At 38.7% G+C, this 23,743-nt stretch overlaps 1 protein-coding gene across 3 annotated transcripts in view; it reads left to right on the top strand.

Annotated features, from left to right (window-relative positions):
* The first annotated feature begins 2,625 nt into the window (after nt 1–2,625).
* Nucleotides 2,626–23,743, top strand: part of MRTFA (myocardin related transcription factor A) — a 77,718-nt gene continuing 56,600 nt past the window's right edge. The window contains exon 1 of one of the 3 annotated variants that reach the window (XM_085048687.1): nt 2,626–2,886. Coding sequence is in view for 2 of the 3 variants with exons in the window: in XM_085048685.1 (XP_084904811.1) it covers nt 8,028–8,097 (70 nt within the window). In the remaining variant the exon portion in view is untranslated. Of the gene's footprint in view, nt 2,887–8,027; nt 8,098–10,729; nt 10,856–23,743 lie in introns of those variants that run through there. The other 2 variants (XM_085048685.1, XM_085048686.1) reach the window with 2 other exon arrangements.

The raw sequence follows: 23,743 nt of genomic DNA on the forward strand, positions 1-23,743 counted from the left end.
TTTCTGCATGAGTTAGGAAATGTGCAGGTCCAGGTACAATTCTAGATAGTCCAGCTGCTGTGATGAAGTTTCATTGGACAATTTACTGGAGAAACTCTGGTTTATAACCCCAGTACCAATTAACACCATTTAGTATGGTGTGGCTCAAGGTCCCATAGCAAACTGGTGTGTGAACACTGATCTCTTGCTCCTTGTTGTGCTGTAGCTGGCTCTGCTGGACTGCTTTTACTGTGGCTTTTATATAAATTGTACAGTTTCAGTAGTCTGGCTAATGTGACTATACTGATTAGGGAAGTAGATTCTGTTTTACAACACTGTTGTTAAGGTGTTTGAAAGGTGATTCTTCTAGCTCATCATGTAGCTTGCAAATTCCTCTGGAAGAGAAAATCCAGTATGTTAGAAGCTCCTAAGGACATTTGCTACTTACCTAGTTGAAGGAGATCTTGCATATTTGAGATGCATCAAGCTTTTTTTTTGCCCCTTTTGAGAAGAGGAAGGAAATCTTTCTTTTCTAGGGTAGATTGAGGAGGGAAGGTTGGGAATCCTGCCATACCAAATCCTTGTGGGGTGGGTGTTAGATGTCTGTCACCTGTTGGTGATTTCAGGCCTGGCTGCACTTGTGCTTCTGCATGATCTGCCCACCATGAGGAACCAGGCAAAGTGTAATGTCTCCAGTGCATCTCTCTCCATCCATAAAGCAGATTGGCTTTGGCTCTTCTCATGTGGTGCCAGCAGCCCTTACCAGCCAGCCTCCTAGCTGAGCAATTACTCTCCCTTTTAGCCCCTTCCCACAGGTGTCCCATCCCGAGGCCAACTGTATTGGGTGTGTTTTCACTCTTTGCAGCCTTTGCAAAGATTGTTATGGTGTACCAAACTCTGTTAAGTCCGTGGTTTAAGAGTGTGTGTTTTCAGGTTTTCTCTATCCATTGTTAAGAGAAGGGCATGATACCAATTTTTTTCTCTTTTCAAATTACTGTTACAGTTTGCTTTCAGATAGAGATGGATATGATTCTATGTTTGCTTTGGACAGGAAAAATATCAAGGAAGGGGTAGGCACTTTCTAGCCAAATTTTAACTGAAGGAAAAGCAAATACTTCATATGGCAGTAAGGTTTGGCTCAGTCTCATTTGTTTTGTTTTAACAAGTACCAGCTTCAGTTGGTGGTTTTTGTTGTTTTCTATTTTTTTTCTCCACCCTTCTTTTCTTTGCTTCCCTTCAGATCATGACACAGGGTCCTGGGAATGAATGTACAACAACATGGATGAAGTAACATGTTTTTATGACCAGTAAATTCTTATTGTTGTCTTAAATATACACTGAAGAAATTCTTGAAACAAATTTTTGTACCACTTACAGTTTTGTTCTGGATATTACAGAACAAATGTTACTAATCAACTGAAGTATGCAACTGAAATGCAAGTGGGGAAAGTGACTGTTTGAGCTCCTTTGTCAGCTGTGGATGTGTTGATGTTGTCACACTCACCCAGGGTAATTATGAGTGTTAAGTGGGGAATACTTAATAAAAAACTATGTTGTTAAAACTGTTGTTTCAAGTTTATGCTTTTTGATTGATTTCTGGAGGATTATCCTGATGGTGTTTACTTTGCATCTTTGCAGGTTGCTTTACCTGCATCTTTTTGAAGTTGAAGGTTAGCCTCTGCAAGTACCTTTTGCTTGCTAAATTACAACAGTGCAGCAGAATCTTTTGAGTTTAGACTGGTTGAAACAGCAGCATGCTAAGAAGGAGGAGACTTCCATCCTCATTAATCAAAACCAAATATGATTGCCCTTGTATAATGTCCGTTACTGTTTAAATGTTGACACAGTAACCATTTCACTGGAGACTTACAGCTGGTTTGTTTCTGTTTAAATTACTGAACAGAAAAGAATTTTAATTTGAACATAGTAGTGGCTTTTGAATACTTACTTAAAGAATTACGGAAATAAAATAAAACATTTAAAAATTACTTCTTTCATTAAAACCCTTTATATATTGCACATTTTGGTTGCTGTAGCTGAAGTTTAAGACAGGAAAGCTTTTTCACTTATGTGGATTATTTTTCTTTTATTCATTTTCACTGATTGTGAATGGGGAAGAAAGAATGGAGCGAGAATTATTTTTTGAAATGCAATTGATATTTATCTGAAAAGCCTCATTTATTTTACTGCACTGTCCTTCCAGATTTATTATGAAGGATTACTTTACCTGACTGGATTTCAAATCGACTGTTGTTAAAACACTATTATTGACATAAAAGGAGAGTAGTCATGAGTTCAGCAAGGTTCTGAATAGGCTGACTTCACTGGAGTGACTCAATCTGTGTCTTCTCAAGTTTGGGTTTCTAAAATACCAAAAATTGAGAATGTTCTCCTACTTTCTAAGAAAATTATAATAGTCTGTAATTTCATCAGTAGTTTCTGTGGTGATGCTGTTGGAGGTTTATACAAGATTTTAAACTGCTGAGTTGAGCAAGTTTTGATGACTTGTTGGATTTCAGTTGATGATGATCACACAAGCTCAGCCATGTTTCTCTACAGCATGGAAGACAGCACGATGAACTGGACACATGGCTAAGACTCTCACGTGTGATTTATGGTTTATTTTTTTCTGTTGTGTCTTGCAGGTTGCCATCACGAAAGCCAAAGTGGATTTCTCCGGCGTGGTGTGCCTGCCCCCTTCCGTCATTGCTGGAAATGGGCTGGACGGAGGAGGGGCTGGCGACAATGACGATGAGCCGGTGCTGGTGTCCCTGTCTGCAGCCCCCAGCCCGCAGAGCGAAGCTGTTGCCAATGAGCTGCAGGAGCTCTCCTTGCAGCCCGAGCTGACCCTCAGCCTCCAGCATGGACGGAACCCCAACCTCCCTCCACTCAGTGAAAGGAAGAATGGTAGGTGCTGCAGTGTGCTCATGTCTCATGTAGTGAGTCCTCACCAAGTGATGGTGTCATGATACATGTTCTGATGACAGGTCTGCTTTTATTGCTTCTCGCTATGTTTTTTTGTAGAAGAGCTAATGATCTGTAGTTCACAAAACCTAGTTACATTGTTTGATTGGAAGGATTGATGTTACTGGCCGTGGAAGTTCCAAGGAGCTCCAGTGATAGATGCTTTATATTATTATTATTATTATTATTTTAGGTGGACGCCAGAAACAGCTTCCCTGTACCTTGTGGTGACTGAGTTGTGTAAAGCTGAGACAGTCAAAGGAAGTCTTAGGTCACCTTCAGACTGTATAGCCATCTGAGGATTTTTTCTTTGCCACTTTGGTTTGCACTTACCAGGGTTGAGTAACTTTGTCACTGCAAATGTCTGAAAGGTTCTTTTAGACTTCCTGGAAGGAGAAGCAAGACCTAGAGTTAAAAATTAAATGTCCCAGATGGCTGCCTGATCTGAGAGTGAGAATGGCCTGTCTCAAGTTGCAGGAGCCTTATGGGCAACTCTATAGTGGGTGACAATTTAGTGGCAAAATACAGGGTCACTCAGTGACCAGGATTCCTGGTTTTGAAAGACTGTTAACTGTCTGAAGCTTGGCATCACCAGGCTGCCATGAAAGCCTTTGCATGTTCAGTTTCATCTTGTAAGAATGATGAAACCATTTGATAAGTGGTGGCTTCTTTTTGTGAATTCCTTTTGGTGATCGCCCTTCACGCCATCTTCTGGGGTGATGTTGGTAACTCTTGGCAATATGAGGGTCTTGCTAGAGTCTCATGCTATCACCTGCAAGGTTCTGTGGATTTGAGCATGGTTGAGTCCTGTGTCCCCTGCAGTGTTGGACATTATGGAGTTGCATGGCACAGCACATTGGAAATGCTGGGGAGCTTCAGAGTGGCTTTAAAGCCAAAACATAATGTTTTTGTGGTAAAGAAATTTAGAATATGTGCACTGAAGGACAGTAATTTATATTGAAGGGATACCTCACTTAACATGGCTAGATCTTTATCTCCAGAAAATGACCATGCCCTTCTCTGAATAGTGTATCAGTATTTTGTGATTTGGAAGAATTAATTAACTTAAACCCAAAGTCTTGGGTTTTTAAGAGGATAAAAAGAGTTTCCTGATTCATATACATTATGCCATCATTATGTTATTAGACATATCAGACATGTTTACAATAAATGGAGAAGATAGATATGGCAATAACAGTACAAAAAGCTTCTAATCCTCAGTGTTTGCATTCTTCTAAGATAAAATGCAACAGATGGAGATGAAGGTGGTGATGGTAAATAGAAGAAAATTGGAATGTTAGTCAGCAAGGTAGACTGATCTCAGCACATCTTGACTAGTGGTAAATTTGGGCTTTTTATAGTTATGAAAGCAAGGAGAGATTTAAAATGGAATTTAATCGAGATAGCATTGAAACTGATAGAGGGCTGGAACATGGGAAAAGCATATGAGCCTTTGTTTCCAGCACCTGTTATCTGACCACCTGAAGGTGACATTGTGATTTTTCTGGAAGCAGGGTTCTTCTCTTAGCCAATAAGGTATGACCAGAGGTCCTGAACTGGGAAGAAGCAGTTTATTCTTGATGCCACAAGGAAAGGGATACTAGTGCTGCAAACAGATAAGAGTACCTTTTAGAAAAATGAAACTTGTAGCAGCACTTTGAATGGTATTGTTATGGTCAGAGGGAAGGATATTCTGGTACAGGAACTAAAGAGTCTTCACAGGGTTCATTTGTTTGGATAAGTTTAAAAATTGGTATTTTGGGAATATTTTACAGAAATAGATGGTTTCCTCTGTCAGAATAATGTTATTTTTATGGACTCAGCCTTGAAGCTGTATCATTGTGGGCTGCAAATCTGCTTGACTGGAATAGATAAAAGAGAATTGTGCTTTAAAAGCATTTGAACAGGAACACCTCTGCCCATATCTTTTGCCAAAGAAAATTAGGATATTCCCGGAAATGACTCATTAGGTGGGTCTCTTCAGAGCTGATTCTTTATCAGGGCTCAACACAATAGTGGGAATTTTACTGCTGGAGGGGCAGCTTTTCAGGCAAGGCATAAAGTCCAAAGTCCCTGATCTAGATTACCTGAATATTCCTTATCTTTGGAGGTACACAGGAGGTATACAATGCTCTTTTCTCCTAGGCTGCAGTATTTTATGTGTTGTTTGTGTGTACATTCATTAAAGTATTACGGGAATGAAAAGTGCTGTTGAAATTCAGTTTTTTGCAAACTGTCACAGCATAAAAGAACACTTGGTTTAGTGAGCTGTTAAGAAATTTAGTGGGCTGTTAAGAAATTTAGCTGATGCATTTTGAATTAATAAATGTCTTCCTTCAAATGGGAACTTTCACAGTTATCTTGGGGTGGAGGTTGCACAGCTGTTGAAAGCTGTTGAGCTTGTTAAAACTCCTTTTTAAAATATGGTGTATCTTTGTTGTTTTGTCCTCGGCTTTAAACATGTTAAAAAACAGTCAGAGATGATCTGCCAGTTGAGATGGCAATCTGCTTAAACATTTGAGCAATCCAAAATGGTTGTAGAACATATCTTGTGCAGTGAAGCTCCTTCTGTGACAACTTGCCAAATTCAGGGTAGAGGAAGATTCAAGCAGTGGGAGGGGAGGAGATGGTAAGAGACTTGCTGGAAGCTGCCTATCTGTGTCAAAGGGTCTCCTGTTTGCAGTTCTAGACAGCCACTGCTGACTCACAGCTGAACTAACTACTCATGCCGAGAGCTTCTAACAGATTAACTCCTTCTGGAGTTTGTGCTAAACAGACTTAGCTTATCTGTAGATATCTGTAGAAAAGTATTTACATGGGTTTGTACCGCGTTTGTTGCGACAGACTGTGGTTCTGAAACATAAACTGTTAGCTGAGTTAAAATAGAAATTTCTTTGGCTTGTGAAACGTCATGGAATTATGTATCCCATGGGAAAACAGAGTGCAGTCCTGTACATGCATGCTGCCATATGCCCTAGGATGGCAGATTCCTTTAACATTTTTTTCTTGTTCTCTTGGAACTGAAGAGCAGCAAGACACAGTTTCTGAGGGTTTTCTTGTTGGTTTGGGTTTGTTTCAGATCCAGACTTCTCTTCCTATTCTCCCATATCACAGCTACACATTCTCCTTGTAGGCGTGTGTACCTGGAAGGATAGGTACAGCTGGACACATGGGTGTAAAGGCCTTAAACAACTTGACTGAACAGCTGCTATTAAGTTACACTAAATTAAAATGCAATAGAAGATATTAAGGATATAGAATTCCAGTTTTAAGCATTTGAACATAGCAGATAGCTGGGAGACAATTTTTTGTCACTTCAGTGGAAGGAAACCTTGTGTGGTAAGGTGTTAGTAGACTATTTGGACACAATTATTAGGTTCTATTCAGACATCAAGTTTAATGGGACATTCAAGGTGTATTTATTTAATTTGTGCTTCAAAGTGGGTTTTCTACCCCAAATTTATGTTCCTTCTCCTTTTCTACCCATCTTTCATCAGGGCCTCAACTTTCTTTCACTATGAGAGATTACCTGTGACTGACTCACTTGATTCCACACAAGCTAGAAAAAGGCCATTTACAAAGTCGTCTGAAGCTCTTCAATATATCTTGATTTTTCTCAGTCACCTGTACTAAGATGCCAAGATAACTTTTCCCAGCCCTTAGGGAAGGGCTAGAACAAGTCCCTGATGAATGCATTTATAAAAAAAGGAGGAAAAAACCCCAAGTGATGAATATACAAATCACAGGTAGTTTGGTTTTGTAGAAAAAGAAAAGTCCTCCTTAACTTTCATTTGAAATTACGGTAGTTGCTCCACTAGCTTATTGACCCTCTCTCTTAACCTGTATTCCCCAGATGAATTCATAATTATCTTTGTCCAAAGGTCATGAAAAATATTATGTTAGAACCCTCCGACAGTCCTGGTTTCTTCTTACCATAGGCTTGTTTAAGATGAGGTAACATTCTTTCCAATGAACGGTTGCATTTTATGATTACCGGTTTGGACAGAACTTGCACCAGCTTGCCGGTGCTTGGGGTTTACTTGATCTGGGATATTTGCCTTCTACCAAGTACCATATGTGTTGGGGGAAGAGAATCAGCCTGGAATGTGTGGAATTTCAGTATGACTCAAGTCATATAAAAGGCATGTGCTTTAGGTATGGAAAGGTACTCCTGTTACTGCTATACAAAGCATGGGATAAATAGTTGCTATGTAAGCTGTTGGTGATTATACTCAGAAATTGCAGAGTTGAACTTTTGAAATGGTTCTAAAGAGCTAATTTAGTGCCTGTGTTCTTATGCCCATTTATGATTATAATACAGAAGTATTAGGGCACCTTACTTTTTTTTACATAATTGTGTAGGTGATTGCTCCTGTAATTCTTTTATTAGGCTATACATTGCTATCTCCCTCCTCTGCTATCCCTTTCCCATTTTGAATTGTCATTACACTGAATACAGTTAGATTCAAGTATTTCAAATATAACTTATTATAGGGGGGGTTGCAAATTTTATGATTGTCTTCTTGTTACTGTGATTTTAAAGACATTAATAATGTTTCCTTAAAATCATGTCATAAACTGTCATTTTAAGAAGTGAATTATGTGACTCATGAACTCATTTGAGAAGTTAGGCATGTTTACTTATAAACAAGGATGGTATTTTATCGCTGAGAAAGGGCTTGGAGCAGATAAGACTATTGGTTTTCTCTGTTTTTGTGCTTTGGTGTGCATTTTGCTTTTTTTGTTATTTTTTTGTTCCAGTATATATCTGCCTTCTGGAATAGTGTGACTCAAAGTTACATTTAATTACCAAACGTTGGTTACTGCCTGATCCAGAACTTAGATGTGAAGAAGATTAAGTCTGTATTGTAGCAAAAGGACCAAGACAGGAAATATATAGCTTTCTCTGATCTGTCCTTCACACACATTCCAGTGAGCCTTGTTGTTTTCTCTTGTGTGAGAGTAAGGGGAATGGTTGTTAGAACAAAAACAACCAGTCTGTCTTGGATAGATTTGTGTTAAGAGACTTTATGTCCCAGGAGACTATAAATTTAGCATGCTGTCTGAAAGTTTCTGATAGAGCTATGAGATCCCAGAGCATGACAGAAATGACTGGCCTGTTACTGATGGGAGCTACCAAACAACTGAGAAGTGGTAATCTCCTTGAAATATTTTAAACAAACTTAAATAATGATGGGGGAATAGTTGAGCTGGAAAGAATAATGCCAAAGGCAGCTATAATGTGATGGCTTTAACAAGTTAGCTCTCAACAAAGTTTTTGTCCCTTATCAAGTTAACAAGACTAATGCCCTTCTGCAATCACTGGTTCATAATACTCCTCTCTCTTCTGTTTTTCCTTTCCAGTTTCTCTCTTTCTTCAGTTTGCCTTTGAGGTTTCAAGGTTCAGGGCTGATGGATGAACATTAGACATAATTTGATAGCTGTTTAAAAAACATTCCTTTTTCATGAATTTAAACTGCTTGCTAAACAAGTGAGGCCCAGATCTGGGTCGCTGTTTTGTCTGTGTAAGGACTTACATTGCTGGTTTTGCTGTTTTGAGTATTAAGGGTAGTAATGGGGAAAGGAAGCCTGGCTCTTTAAAGGGAGAATGCCATTCAGCAGAATTCTCAAGCTGTTCGACTTAAACAGAGTGGCTGCTTCATGCAAGAAACGTTGCACTATTTCACAATAGTCAATTGCTGTTAGTACTTAGCAAACTGAATCCTAGCTTTGGGACCATTGTTGCTTCTGTAATGTGTGGCTTTCTATAATTCATTTTTATTGGAATACTATCAGCCACTTCTGCAGCAGTAGCTCTCCCCCTGCTACGATCCATACGTTGCCTCAGAGTATAATGAAGGAATCTCTGTCCCAAGACATCTGGTATTGCAGTCTTCATCTTCCTTGCTGGTCAAATAAGCAATATCCTGGTTAATGCTTTAAACGTCCTCTGCCTCTTCCTGGTCACCAACAGTGCACATGTGCATACTTCAGGGAGTTAAGTGATGTTTCTGGACACTGCAGGAAAGATTTCCTTTCCACTTGGGTCATACTGCTTCCTCTTATATTTCTTTGTATCACAACAAAAATAAGCATACCTTCTGCTAAAAATTGGTGTTTTCCTTTATTTATGATGAATATGAATATTCAGGGTAGGTGGTAAAGTGATTTATTTCTGTCACTAGTGTCTCTGAATTCTCAGGATGCAGTGCACTGCTGCAGTTCCTTTTCATAACGATTGCACAGCAAGAAGAAACATTTTAGGCCTGCAATTTTTGCCTACTCTGGTTGCAAATGTAGGGCTGCAAAGGTGGCATTTGAGTATGAGAGAAGCCTAAATGAGGTAATTCTTGTCCTTTTACAACACACTACTGATGTAAGGAGTGTGAAAGTCAAATAAATACTACACTGTCATCACTCTAAGGGATTTTCCTGCATTGTTTAAAGCTGCTAAATGGGTTCTTGCTGCCTCCTTTAAAGCTCCAGATGTGTTTGTGTGTGGGAAGGAAGATATGTTGCTAAAACCTGCCATGTTCTTCCCTCAGCAGTCGAGCAGCTGTTGGGGAGTTCTTGTATCTGAGTGCTAGAGAAGTCCTGAAGTTATTTCAAATTAGAGGGGTCAGAAAACAGGGCTTAAGCAAGTTTTGGACACCCAACTACTCACTTCTATGAATACTGCTGTGGCAGGAGAGGGATTCTGCTTTGCTGCAAAGAGAATTAAAATCTAAAAATTGGTCTGTATCTTAGATGCACAGCTCAATATATTTTAGGGCTTGGTACAAATATATGCAGTTACTTACTGAGATGACCTAAAGAGAAATGATGATGAGCCTTGTGGAAAGATGGGGAATAAGGGAAAGATGCTCTGGGGACAGAAGCATTGGAATTAGTTTGTTAAGATAATTAAATTATCTGTTGGGCAAATTACTTGAGACTCTTTAGAGACCAAGACTGAATTTCCTTTCTTTTGGGAGCTAGAATAATCTAGTGAGGAAAGACTTAAATCTATTTTTATCATTTACTCAATAAATACTTCACTATAAAAGTTTTGTCCACTATCCCAAGTAATTTGAAACTGATCAGCTGGATGTGGGAAACAAGACTGAATTTTTTTAACCCCTAATCTGGTTGGATGGAGGATGTGATCCAAGGTGGGAAAAGTCTGAATGACAAAGGGCAGTTTTTCGTTTGCTTTTGAGAAACATACACTGCCATCTGTTAGAGTAGCTCAGGTTTAGTGATCAGTGAGAGGAGTAGATTAGGGGAGTAGTTTGATTATCGAGAAAAAGGACTGGCAAAGACTGAAGAAAACGGACTGATCTATCAGCGGGATGTATATGACTTTGGCCACGTTGTTTCAAAGCTGAGGATGTCTGCATGTTTATGTTAACACTGGGTCTCCTTGTCCTTGGAACCAAATTGCCTCATCAGCAGAGCCCCTTAGGGGATTGCTAGTCTACCCAAGACGTCATCCTCCTCTTATAAAAGGGGAAAACTGCCAGTTCTAGTGTCTCTGACCCCTTCCTCCCCCTCCCTTCGACTTACAGAGCATCAAGGGGTGGAACTTGAGTTCTGCAAACTACACATCTTGCTCCCCCTTTGAGTATTCATTTTTCTCCTAGCAGTAATTTGATCTTGGGCTGTTCCAACTTGCCTGTAGTGAATAAGCAGAGAACTGCATGTTGAAAGACTTGAGTTTTCTCACTAGGCACAGTTTTCATCATATAAGGATGAGAATTTCTTGCAAGTTTTGAACAAGATTAAAGTTGAGAGGTCCTCTTGGATTATTTTTTTTTTCTTTAACATATCTATGTCTATATAAAGAGAGGTCTTTAAGGGTTTGTAACTGTTGAGAAAAGGATCGACATGACATTGCTGGAACCAGAAATGCAGATGACAGCACTCCAATCAGGTATCGCTCCAAACATGTCCCGTGGCTAAATTTTGATAGTAAATCATGGTTGCTGAACTATATAGGAAGTGCCAGGAGGCTGTGTGACTTTGGATAAAGACAAATTGGAGAACTGCGGTGATTTCATGTGCAGGTTGCAGATGGGTACTTTTTGGATGTTAAATACTCTTCAATTTAGAGCTTCATCAGAGATAAAATTCTCTTTTTTTCTTCTGTTGTTGGTCTCCAGTGTTATATTTGCGTGATTTATGAAGATTAGAAAACTCCAGTTAAAGCTAAGACCTGTTCTGAAGACATGTTCCTCCATTTAGCTTTTGAATGATTTCTGTGGTTTTACTGCTAATTATTTTCTGATTAAACATATTCTTGATACTTTGGAGGGATTTTAAATTGCGTATTTTGGGGAAAACTCTTACTTGAAACTTTACAATAGTTGTTTTATATCTTGAAAGTCTGTTTCCTTGAGAATGACAATGGTATTTTGTTTACATGGTTCTGTTGTAAGTACTGTGGCCTTTTCTTGATGCTGTGCTGACCCATTAGATATGAACAGATGCATTTGTCTCGTGTAAGACATGCTAGAGTGAGAATTATCTGTTAATGGGAGCATGATATACTTCTGCAGGGCATTTTTATCTGAGGCTCTAGGACATTATGTAGTCATGAAACTTAATAAATATGTATATATATGTATGGATATGAATGACCTTTGCTCTATGGATGGGGACAGAGACTGTAACCTTGGTAAGATTTGACCACGAACAAAAGTTTGGGTTTGCATTTGTGTACTCTTAGGCTCTTATGCAGCATTGTCTGGAAAGCAGCACATAGGTAATGCCAAAAGTGTCAAGACAAGCTTGTTCCTGAAAGTCAAATGCTTTTTCTTAAGTAGTGACTGGGAAAGAGACAAGGAAAACAATAATTTCTTATTTTAATGTCGGGGGTTTTTTTCCCAAAATTGCTGGGTTTTCTTTTTCTTTTTTTTTTTTTCTCTGAATTGACTGTTAATTTCACTAACTTATTTTTATGGGTTTTTAAATACCTGTGAAGATTATATATGTCTATAAAGATCCTGTATGTCCTTTATTTTATAGTCCTGACATGTTCTTTGTTGTTTAGAGAACCAAAGCATGGTTATTTTCTATCTCCTGTTGCAGGTAGGAAAGACAGGCATACAATTTATGTAGAATTTGTAGTGTTTATCTCAATTCAGAAGAGTGTTTGTATGTAATACATCATTCCTCTAGCTGTGCTCTTGCCGTCTGTGAATTTTGGAGGTAGGGTTTAGACACTAACAAGTTTGGTATTGAACAGGATGCATATGGCAGGATAGTATCTAATCTGGCTTTGTTGTAAAGCAACCTCTTATGTAAAGGCCTGAAAAAAGATGTTGAATTTAACATGTTTTCTTTCTAGTAAGGTTTTAAATTTTTCTTTCTAATAATGTTTTAAATTTTTCTTTCCCCCAAACATGGAAGAGCCATGGAATTTACATTTCAGGTTTCTTGTAACTGAATCTGTGCATTGTATTCTCAGGAAACTCACATAATAAAATAACACTTGTTAAAATTAGGAAAACAGCCTTCGTATTAGTGTTGCTTTTTCTCAAAACTTGATCTGTGGCTGTGTTTCTTGTTTCTTCCAAATTATGAGAACTCCTGAGGCTTACATTTAATCCTGAGGGTGAGGGTTTCTGCCTCTAAGGAGTACTTGTGTGGAGCTTCTGCTTAAATCACCTAACCATAGTCCTAGATTAGGCAGTGGCATTCTGTAACGTTGAGGCAATTTCCTGGCAAGCTTGGCTTACCTAATGAGGGATACAGATTTATTGCACCTCTTCCATCAGTGGCCACTCTCTTCTTTCCTGGATCAACCACTGCTGGAAAAATCTTCAGCAAGAAGCAAGCGAATGTTTACGTAAATGGATTCGCAAGATTGGAGGGGAAATGGAGTGTGACACCAGGAACATGGGCATAATAAGTTTTAAAGGTCTGTCTTGAATAATGGAAGTATATTACAAACTTCTAGATAAGGAAAAAAGCTACTTGAGATTGAAGCCAGTTTGTTCAGCTGTAATATTTAGAGACTTCAGATGCTGTTGGTGGCTGCTTTTGTTTGGCTTAGTGAGGTAGTTGTGTATTGGGCAAACTACTTGAGACTTCAGAGGCTGAAATTGGATCTCCTGTCTCTTGAGAGCTAGAATAAGGAAATGAGGAAAAAGGCTTAACTTCCCAAATCTTGGTCCTGATGTTCATCTCCAGAAGCCCTACTGGAAAGATGGAAGCTGGAAACAGTTGTCCCAGTCAACTCATCAAAGTTTCTGAACAGCCACTGAAGAAGTAAGAGAATCGTGGCCTAAGCTGGGTAAATAAATTATCCTGGTAGAGCTTACACAGCTTGCATTCCATAGACCAAATGTTCTTCAAGACTGCAGGTCATGAGGCTGTGCTTATTTACTGCTTGGGTATTAATGGGAGTCCACCCAAGAAGCAGCAGTATCTGAAGCCATTGTTGACCTAGGACACAGTGTTTGTATTCCATGTTGGTGGGCACATAAAAAGCAACTCCTTTGATACTGAAGATGAGAAAACATTCTTAATGTTTTGGAGAAAGAACTGAGGGGGACATTACAACTTTACTCTTCTGGGAGCAGAATAGTTTAAGCAGGGAGGGACTGTTTCTTCAGAACAAAAAATAACTGAAGCAAGAACAATATGAACAGTGAGGTACATATTGTATTAACCAGAAAAAAATTGAATATGCCTGTCAAACTGAAAAAAAGGAGGAGTAAAAAAACCAGTACAAGTGGTGACAGCTGAAGAAGGAAAAAATAAAAGTGAAAAACCAGCTGAAAAGACATTCCAGAAAGGCAGTAGACCCAGAAAAAAAAGGCAAAAATAAGACTCAACTGCTGTATTTGACATCTCATTGGACAACTGAACTTAGTTGAAGAACTGATGTTACTGATCCAATAATTCTAAATGCAGACATACACTGGGGCAAAATTCTACATTCATTCTCAAGTGTATAGTTTTGGAACCAGCCATGTGCCAGTTTGTGTGTTTTCATTCTGTTGACAATGAAGCTGATGTGCAGATCTGTACCAAGCTCTTAGCAGTGGGAGCTCCCTCATTAGTGTTTTTTCTCCAAGAGTCACTTGGTCTTTTTTGCTGCCTTGACTCTCTCAGCATCTGACTCATTTGTTTTCTTTGTATTTATTTGCTGATTCCAAAAGCTTGCTGTTTCCTTCCCATTATCTACTTCAACCTAATGTCCCTCTGTAGCCTCTTTTTTTGTTCCCCTGAAGCCTTTTTTACTATTTCTGTCACTGTCTAATTATCCTATATAGAGATCTTGCAATTCTTTTGCCGTTGGTCACTATTCAGTTAAGGTATGGACTAAGTAGTTTTTGATGTGACCAGGCTTTGTAACAGACTGGCCACTGAAAGAATGAGTAATGAATATTATTTTTTCTTTTTCTTTCTTTTTAAAGGAGAGGCAAGAGTGCTAGAAACATTGTCTTTTTTTGACACAGTCTATAATTCAGTAACACTTAAATGTTTTTTGAACAACTGTATGAAGGACTCATGCAACTGGGGGAAGTCTTGGGAGTCTTGGGTGTGCTGCTAGCCTCTATATGCAGATTTTATGCTTAAATTACAAATACAAACTTTCAAATATAATTTCACTTTCTTTTTAATTGTAGTTGTTTTTGTCACAAGTTTCTTTTTATGGCTTCTAGCAGGTGGCTGGGCAGAAATGTGCATGCAGTACACATACAGAGGCGCAGTCAGCCAGAGTGAAACCCTAAATTTCAGATAATTTTTTCCCGACGTTTTGCATGGATGGATAAGAGTTATGGCCACTTAGGGTCATGTAGAGTCTAACAGTGCATTGCCAGAATTAATGGATGTTAGCACTAGGCCAAATGGCCACTTCTGTTAATGAATTCTACTTCCTTATGATTTTGCTCTACTTAAAACCTTTGTTCACTGTTCTGGGTAGCATTGGTTTGTTTCAGTGCACAGCACTGTCTTGGTATATATTGAACATTAATAATTGTCCCATTTTAATCTTCTTTCTGTGAGTATACTGAAAAAATTGAGATTGTTCAGCATAGCCTATTGGGTAGCATCCTTGTGTTTTGATATGTTTGTTCTATTGACCTGCTGAAAAAAGATCTTAAAATCTATTAGAGATCAAGGCAGGTATGCAAAACCAGAAGTAAGTGGATCTAAACTGTCAGAAGTTTGGTTTAGATGAACAAGAGGGTTTTTTCCATGCATATTTAGAGAACAAAAGAAGAGCTGTTTTGAAGTCAGCAGGGTAAATGACCACAGATATAATTTACTTCTCTATAGTGGATAAAACTTGACTTCTGTGGTCTAATTTGCTTTGCATCCAACTGGTTCTGAAAAAGGAACACTTGTTTCAGCTAAAAATTTGTGTAATTTTGAATCGAATGCAAAACTTCCCTCATTTTCCAGGAAAAAGTTGGATTTTCGAGCTAATTTAGCAAATTCCGGAAATATTAAATTCAATTTAGGAAAAAGCAGTTCTTATCCCTTCGTTCTTTCTTTCAAAACACAACTCCCAGGCTCTTTTTCTACCCTCTTTACAGGATTTAAGTTGAAATGCTTTAGGGATGTCAGCTGCTAAACTGCTTTTAATGGGAAGAAAGGGGACAGACAGCAGATCTGTGTATTCTTAAAAGGGAAATGTCCCTCTCTTCAGCACTTTCAGGAGTAACAAATGTCAGAGCTGCACTTTATGTGGTTGGTGTTCTCTTTCCTGTTTTAAATAAAGTTAAAATTCAGTATTGGCTTTTAGTACATGAGAAATGACCTTTCATTGGTGCAGAAAAATGCCTTCTAACTCCATCTTGTCTTTTTCAAGCACCTCTTACAAGGATGGTTTTTTTTCCCTTGCTGTTATTTTAATTTCCTAGTGAGAGGTTTTTCTAGTTGTGAGATTTTTTTTGCATTTCATTTTGTTAGAATAGTAGAACTTCTTTTTCTTCCCTTCTCCTTCCAACATGGAATTTCAAGATTGCAATGAGTTCTTGAATTAACACAATTGGGATTTTGGTTTTAGATGGAGGATGGAGCTGAGGGGAAAACATCCCTGTCTCTATAGTTTGCATCACCACTACTTTAAAAATAGAACTTTTGATTTCTGTTTGGAATCTATGGCATTTGGAAATGTAACCTTTTGTATCTAGGTAGCAAGTTCCTGGGAGTGTAAAGAGTTCCCTGGTTACTGGTACAGCTCCCCGAGTGTGTATATTCTGAGTAGTGATAAAATGACTCTTCACTGGCTTTTAACCAGAATCCTGCATGTGATTCAAAGACTGAACAAAGTTATGTGAGCTTCATCGTCATCATGCAGGGGGAATTCTTTCCGAAGCAGCAAATGGGATGTTCCTGAAGTCAGATTTAAATATGGAAATTTTTGTGCCAGAGCTGCAAACTGCACAAAGTTCAGGGTTGGCTGTTGTAAGACATGGAGTGAGGAGTGCACAGCTGTAAGCTGCACATTAGTGAGTTATTCCATTCATGAAACATTTGAACATAACCTTTTGCTACCTTTTATCCCTGTGATTAACTATTGGGTAAGCAAATCACGGCATGGTTGTGTCAGCCAAACTAGAGTTAAGGCATTGTACTGAAACTGAATATATAAAGGATGCTTTTCTTTTCTTTTTTTCTTTTTTTTTTTTTTGGTGTCAAGAATGATAGTCTACAATAGAGAGTACTCATTAGAATCAATTAGTTGAGCAGTACCTATTTCTTCTGACAACCTTAAATTTAAACAAGAAACTCCTGGAAATCTCTTTAAACCTGGAGTAAGTATTTGTTGAAGCATTAAATCATCTTTGAAAATAATATTTTTTTTTCCTCCATCTGCTTTGAGCATGCTTTGTTTATTCTTTTTATACAGCCTGTGTTACCGTATAGGTTGAGAAAGAGAGAGTAGTAAAAAAAACTACTCAGGCAGCCTTTTGCCCTTATCCATTCTGTGAACTAAGGTGAACATGCAGGGGGCACACACAGGTTACCCTTGTTCTAAAACAGTAAAGATGTAGTTGACACAAAACAATTAGTCACTGACTGCTTTTATCTCCTAACCCTTCTTATGGCTCCAGCTTACTTTAAAATATAACTGTTGAGACATAACTTTAGGGGTGTGTGTGTGCATTTTAACCAGTTTCCAGTGTAGATTGTCATCATCATACTGCAATTTTTTGTATCATTCATCAATTGTTATTAAAAACAAAATGAAAGTTTAAAATACATGTAAAGTCATGTCAGGTTTTGTATGTTGTAACTGTAATCAAAACAAAGTCTCCCTTGCTGTGAAATTAACGTATTATGCATAATGGACCCTGTTTAGTTGTTGTCATCATATTCTGTGAGTTATCCACTCATTTACATGATGAATATGAATCATCTTTTCTTTAGGAAAATAGTTCAAGTGTATTGGAAATATGAAGTGAAAAAGAATTACTTTATTCAGGTTCTTATTTGGGGTTTTTAGGCACAACTGTATAGAAAGAAATTATTGATTATGTGTATAGGCTCAGACTGATAATTTTTATCTTTGTGGCTCAGGCAGATCATAGTCATCTTTGTGGCCTGCTGCTGATTTAGGTTCTGATTAATATCTGATCGTGTGCTCTGCTGAGTCTCTCTAAACTGGTGTGATGATGACAGCACACACTCTCTGCCTGAAGGGATGCACTGCAGACACACATCCCTTCTGTCTCCCACTTACCTGGTGACTCCTTGCTGTCCAGTGTTTGCCAGGTTTCAGAGACGACTAATGTTTAACAAAGTGCTCAAGTTTCAATGCCTGTGTGATAGCAGAAATTTACATTATGTTTATAGTCAGAATTATTTTTTAATAATGGTATCCATGTCCAATCTACATTTTGAGTGTAGGCATTAGAATAGAGGTTTTTAATGTCTAAGCATCAGTGTGAATCAGTCTTATGTTCTAATGTGTATCCAGAGCTGTATAGATCAGTGGTAGGGATTATAGATAACTGTTGAGGTTTTGGGAATGTCTCTGATATTATTGTTTGATGCTACATGGAAGCTACTATAAATAAATTTTAGTATTAACCTGTTTGCTATCTCCTTTTACCAGTCTTAAATGACTCCTGCAGCACAAAAAAACCCTCCTAAACCAAACAAAAAAAGCCCACAAAAAACCCACCCCCAGAACCTGAAGTGACCTATGGCTTTGTGTTGCATCTGGATCCTCCTTGCTGCTCAGCAGCTGCACCTCAGTTCAGACTTACAGCACCCTCTGCTGTTCTGACCTTAGGGTTCTTCCAAGGAGAGAGTGGAACTTGTTCCAAATTGTCTTTTCAAATGGGGAAACCTCAGGTGGTTATCTTGAGGTGGTCTGGTTTTTCATTTGTGGCTAAGGAAACATGGGACCTGCTTTATGGACGTGAAACTAGAATCTTTATCTTAATGGAAGAAATGCTGCCCCCTTTTCCCCTCAATTTCTCTGTCAGGAGAATTTTACTATCAGAATCAATATAGAAAACTGGTTTAATTACATTGGCACAGCTCCCTTTTGTGATTAACCTTAGTGTGCTTTAAGAATGCTGTATAATTTAGCAATAGTTTAAGTGGGTAAGAAGTCATAAAGCTGGAATTACTCTTTGGGGTTGCAGAGCCCCCTCCCCTGCTGCTGCAAGTAATCAGGTCATATACTCCCCTACATGATTTTATTGAGCACCACTTTAAAAAGTGATAGATTTCTCCCTCATACTGGAAAGCTGTCCTAGAATTTCTCTCTTTGGGTTAAAAATCTTCCAATTTTCAATATTAAATGTGCATGTGTGTCAGAGGCTTTCAGTGCAAATAACTCCTTGTACTTAAACTGATGCAAACCTTAATCCAGGCAAAATATTTTCCCTAGAAGAAGCTTCATCTATTTACAATATTCTTAAAGTAGGTGAGCATTAACAGATTACTAAATTAGTATCTGTTAATGTGACCTGCTCAATGGGTTTTTTTGTATTTTTCTGTGGTGATGCTTATTTTAAATCAGATCCTCTAAGTAATGTTGATGATGCTTCACAGGCATTATGCACAGCATTGGATTCCCAACATGGTATGAACCTATTTAATTATCCCGTGTGAAGAATAGGTTGAGAAATGTATTTGTGGTCCTTTGTAGTCTTCCATTTTCTTTGTCCTGGTTGCTTTTCCTCAAAAATGAACATATCCCAAATGAAGTTGCAGCTTCCAGTGAAGCACAAGCAGGCTTGATCAGCCTGTAATGATAAGTGACCTTGATGAGATTTTTTTCTATTTTAAAAATTCTGCTGGAGATACTTTGGTTGAAGCTGTTGTTCTTTGTCTGTGTTTTTCACTATTTGAAATTTGGACTTTGTCTTCACTGATGTCAACTCAACTCCATGCCTTTTAAAAATAAATTGAGTGGTTTTGATTTATTAAAGTTACTATGTGACACTAAGGTGCCACCAATTAAAAACTGCAACTCCCAAAACATTTAGTTCAGAAAGTACCTTGAGCTTGACTTACTGCAAAACATTCCCAAAGCTTAGAGCCTTCAATGTTCTTTCACTGAAAGCTGAAATAAACAGAAAACACTTCCCAGTATAGCTTTGCTGATTTCACGTTACTTCTAAGTAAGGAAGAACAAGATTGAGATTAGTAGACTCCTCATGGAAAAACCTCTATTGCTAATCTTATCTTGAAAATTCAGAGATTAACAAATTTCTGTTATCTGTTTCTGTTTATTCTGTTATTCTGTTAATCTCAATTTTCTGGAATCTGTAGTATGAGAAAAGTGCTCTCTCAGGCACGAAAATTTCAGCTCATTTACAAGTCAAAGCATCTTTTAAGTTTAAGGTAGAAAGTTACTGGCAACTTTAAATGGACCAGAAAAGAATAGCAATTTTAGACAGACATGCAGCATTCTACAGAATTTTAAGTTTGCTTTGTTTGTTTGCTTTTAATTTATTATGATTTCTATATGGCGTGCAATATACAATCTCAGTTCTGGATTTTTTTTTTAATTTCTGTTCTTATGCCTATTTTTCTTCTCCTCTTAGTACTGGGCTTTTGCATTATGGTGGCAGACAAAGTGGCTGCTTCTAATAAGAGTCTGCTCCACTCCTCCCAGTTTTCCTTGGAGAGAAGCAGTCGCTGTTTGCTGTGGTTGTTGATTTAGTGCCTGGGAAGAATGAGTTTTTTTTGGACCCCTTCCTCATCTCTCTCTTGCTAAGGGAGCCTGCGTCATTGAGAAATGTTTAACCTTCTGGCCCTGAAGCAGGACTGGAAACTTTGCTGCAAAATCTAGAAGCTAAAACTAGATCTTGAAAATGTTATTTTTGTGAGCTACTCTTTCCTTTGATTTAATTGGGACAGGAGATTGCAGAGCTTGATTTAGAATTTTGAGTAGCAACTAATTTGGAGAGTTAGCAGGGGGGAAAATAATTTCTTTAGTGAAAAATGGTGAGTAACTGATTTAGGGGAAGAGGAGGGAAGAGCTGGGGGCAGAAAATGGAAAAGTGTGGGAGGACTGAGTGGAGAAAAATGTCCTAAGATCATAATTCTGGTGTTGTCAAGTACTTGAGTAGTTCTTTCTAACTTATAGGAGGAGGCTGGCTGTGTATAATTTTATTCCTATAACCTAAGTTGGTTGTGGAGGGCCAGGGGCCTAAATTGTGGTGGGAGTCTTCTTTCCATGGGGTTTAATTGATTTAATAATTGATTTAATAGCAGATACTACTTCTTGTATATGTCTTATTTTCCCAGACTGTCCGGTTTTTCCTTCTGCCTCCTCCCCCATCCTGGACCATGGGGGTTCTTCTAACACTTCTGCAGAATTTCCAGATGTCTGGCTGCCCTGCTGGAGCTATGCTCCATTAACTGAGAGGGAATAAGACATTCAGAAATCCCAAACATTTCTGCAGCATAACCATAATAAATCTGACATATCATGAAACTGTTGTGCTTGAGCTAATTAAGTATCTAGTGTGCTTGTAGTACAAAGAATAATCCTGATGTGCCCACAGAATGTTGATTTTATTTCACATGCTCTGGCAATCTATACGCAGCACATGCCTGTATGTTCATCTTCAAGTTATTCCAAACAGAAATGTGGCAGTTCTGTCTCTTGAGACCAAATCTCTTTATGGTAAAGAGATTGAAACTAAAACAAAGAAGCTTGACTCATGGGTGAAATAAGAGGAAAGAGTTTAACTGACCCAATGATTTCTGTGACCAGTGGAAGGGAGGGGAAGGGGTTGTACTTTCCTTCTCTCCTGTCTTGCAGCAGCAGCTCAGTGCACCTGCTGCTTAGCCCCAGCTGGCTTGGACCACTGGACTTTCTTGTGAGAAGCCTAATTCACTTTTGAAAACAAAGCCAATAAAACCCCCTCACTTTTCTGATGGATCAGTGAACCTAATTAACTCATTGAACTTCCTTACAAAACCCAGAGTCCTCAAAAAGAAGGAATGATGAGAGCATAATGCTAGATTATTTCATCTGGCTTGGGTAATATCACTTAAACTCTGTACTGAACAGTGAAGCTGAGGAAGCAGATAAACAGTTCCAATTCTGAAGTCATAAGCAAGATGAGAAAACTACTGAGCTCTAGGTCATAGAACCTATAAATGATGGGGGTAGTAAGTCCAGGAGACAGAAAAGATTGGATAAAGAAAGAACAATACACAGTGCCTGATAGACTCAAATAATTAAGAAATAAATTAAAAGTGAGTGATTTTTAGGAGAATGTTAAAAATATGTGCATTTCCCCAATATGAGGTTTGTCATGTTAGAATTTGCTTTGTTTTTACTCTGAGGTTGCTACATATCTATAGATGGACAAACAAGTCACTGCAAGAAGGGTGGTTACACATCTCTCACAGAATAGTTGAGTTGGAATACAACTCTGGAAGTCATCTTCCCCAACCCCTCTGCTCAAGCAGCTCCACTTAGAGCCAGTTGCCTGGGACTGTTCAAATGGCTTTTGAATATCTCTCTAGATGGAGACTTCACAACCTCTCTGTGCAACCTGTGCCAGCGCTCAGTTGCACTCCAGTGAAAAATTTCTTTCCTGATGTTCATGGGGAAACCTCCTGTGTTCTGGTTTGTGCCCATTGACTCTGGTCCTGTCACTGGGTACTGTTTGAAGGGAGTCTGGCTCTGTGTTCTTTGTACTGTCCCTTCAGGTTTTTAGATGATTGAGATCTCCTTCAGGTTTTCAGATGATTGAGATCTCCAGTATGTCCATGCCTCTCCTGTACTGGGGACCTCAGAGCTTGAGCCAGCACTCCACTTGTGGCCTCATCAGTGCTGAGCAGAGAAGAGGGTCACCTCCCTTGATTTGCTGGGAACATTCCTCCTAGTGCAGCCAGTGGATACCTTCCTTAGCCTTCTCTGTCCAAGAGCACAATTCTGCCTCATGTTCAGCCTGGTGTCCAGTGGAATCCCCAGGCCCTTTCTTCCAAACTGCTTTGCAGCCACTTAGCCCCCAGCATGTGCTGATTCACCCTCTGGGCTCAGCCAGTCAGGCAGTTTTCAATCCACCTCACAGTCTCCTCATCTATACTTCTGTCAGCTTCTCTGTGAGGGTCTTGCAGGAGGCAGTGTCAAAAGCCTAAGGAAGGGTAGACAATACCCTCTGCTGTCCTCTCACACCACATCCATCTCTCCACACTGTAGCTGAAACCTAAAGACAGTTTTGCTGTCGTGCCCAGGGAAAAATATTTTCTGAGTGGAGAGAATTGTGAGTTCATAGTAAATTCTGGCCTTACTATAGCATAGTTGCTAAAAGTAAGCATATGGCAATGTCTGTACTGTTAAAATTGATTTTGTTCTGAAGAGTTTGTTCATAAGTGATTCTGTTAAGCTGACTGCTAGATGTGCTGGCAGTGAGCAGCCAAGTCTTGTCGGATCATAACAACTGACAGCCATATAAAAACCATATCCTTTTCCTTTGCATGTTAGTCTATTCAATTAGATTGTCCACCTGTTTGCTTTTATGCAATCCCACTTTAATGGTCAGTCCCTCCCTTGTGTCTGGATTCATAAAATAGATTCAGTAGCCAAGGAAGGAAGGATACAAGGATTTCTAATTCCAGTTCTGACATGCGGACTCTGTGTTACATGTAAATCTCTCTACTTGTTTTAACCCAGTTTATCCAACCAAAGGGTTTTTTAACAGATTTGAATTGTTTAGAATCCATAAATGTGAGGTTCTGACTGATAAATTCTGGTAATTTATACCAAAGTGAGAAAGGAAGATCCTAAGGGGGTGTGAGGCAGCTAATGGAAAATAGTGACTAAAGAGACTTCTCTGCACATTGTTTCAGGTGAGCTTATAGATTTAGGAGGAGGCAAGCAGAACAGAAAACTGATGTCTGAATCAGAACGTCATGTTCCAAGCACACTTATCTTTACAGTTATAAAAGCACTTAGGCTCCATGCCTTCCAATGTTTTTGGTGATTAGAACTCCTAAGATTTGGCAGGTTTTGCTGGGAAGAGGATACACTCTCTCACTCTCACTTGCCTTTTTTCTTTGCTTTCATGGCTGAGATTACCAGAACTCTTGAACATGAGATAAAATTTGTTTTTGAAGTAATCATGCTCCTTGCAAAGGAGGCCTGTCTCCTTGCCCCCTCTGCTTTTTTTTGGGTAACTAGAAGGTCAGATCAAACAACATACAGTATGTTATTGTGCTTTCCCTACTTCTCTAAAATCTTTTCTGTCTTCAAATTTTGCCAGTGATTTTAGTATCATGGGCACTTAAAAAACTACTAGTCTCAAGTATGTGGAAGGGTCTTTCGGGCAAAGGTTTGGAACATGGATATGTGCTTGCTAAGTTTAGGATATAA

The sequence above is a fragment of the Lichenostomus cassidix genome, chromosome 1Aa (genome assembly GCF_008360975.1).
Source record: "Lichenostomus cassidix isolate B80296 chromosome 1Aa, HeHo_3.0, whole genome shotgun sequence".
Taxonomy (NCBI): Eukaryota; Metazoa; Chordata; class Aves; order Passeriformes; family Meliphagidae; genus Lichenostomus; species Lichenostomus cassidix.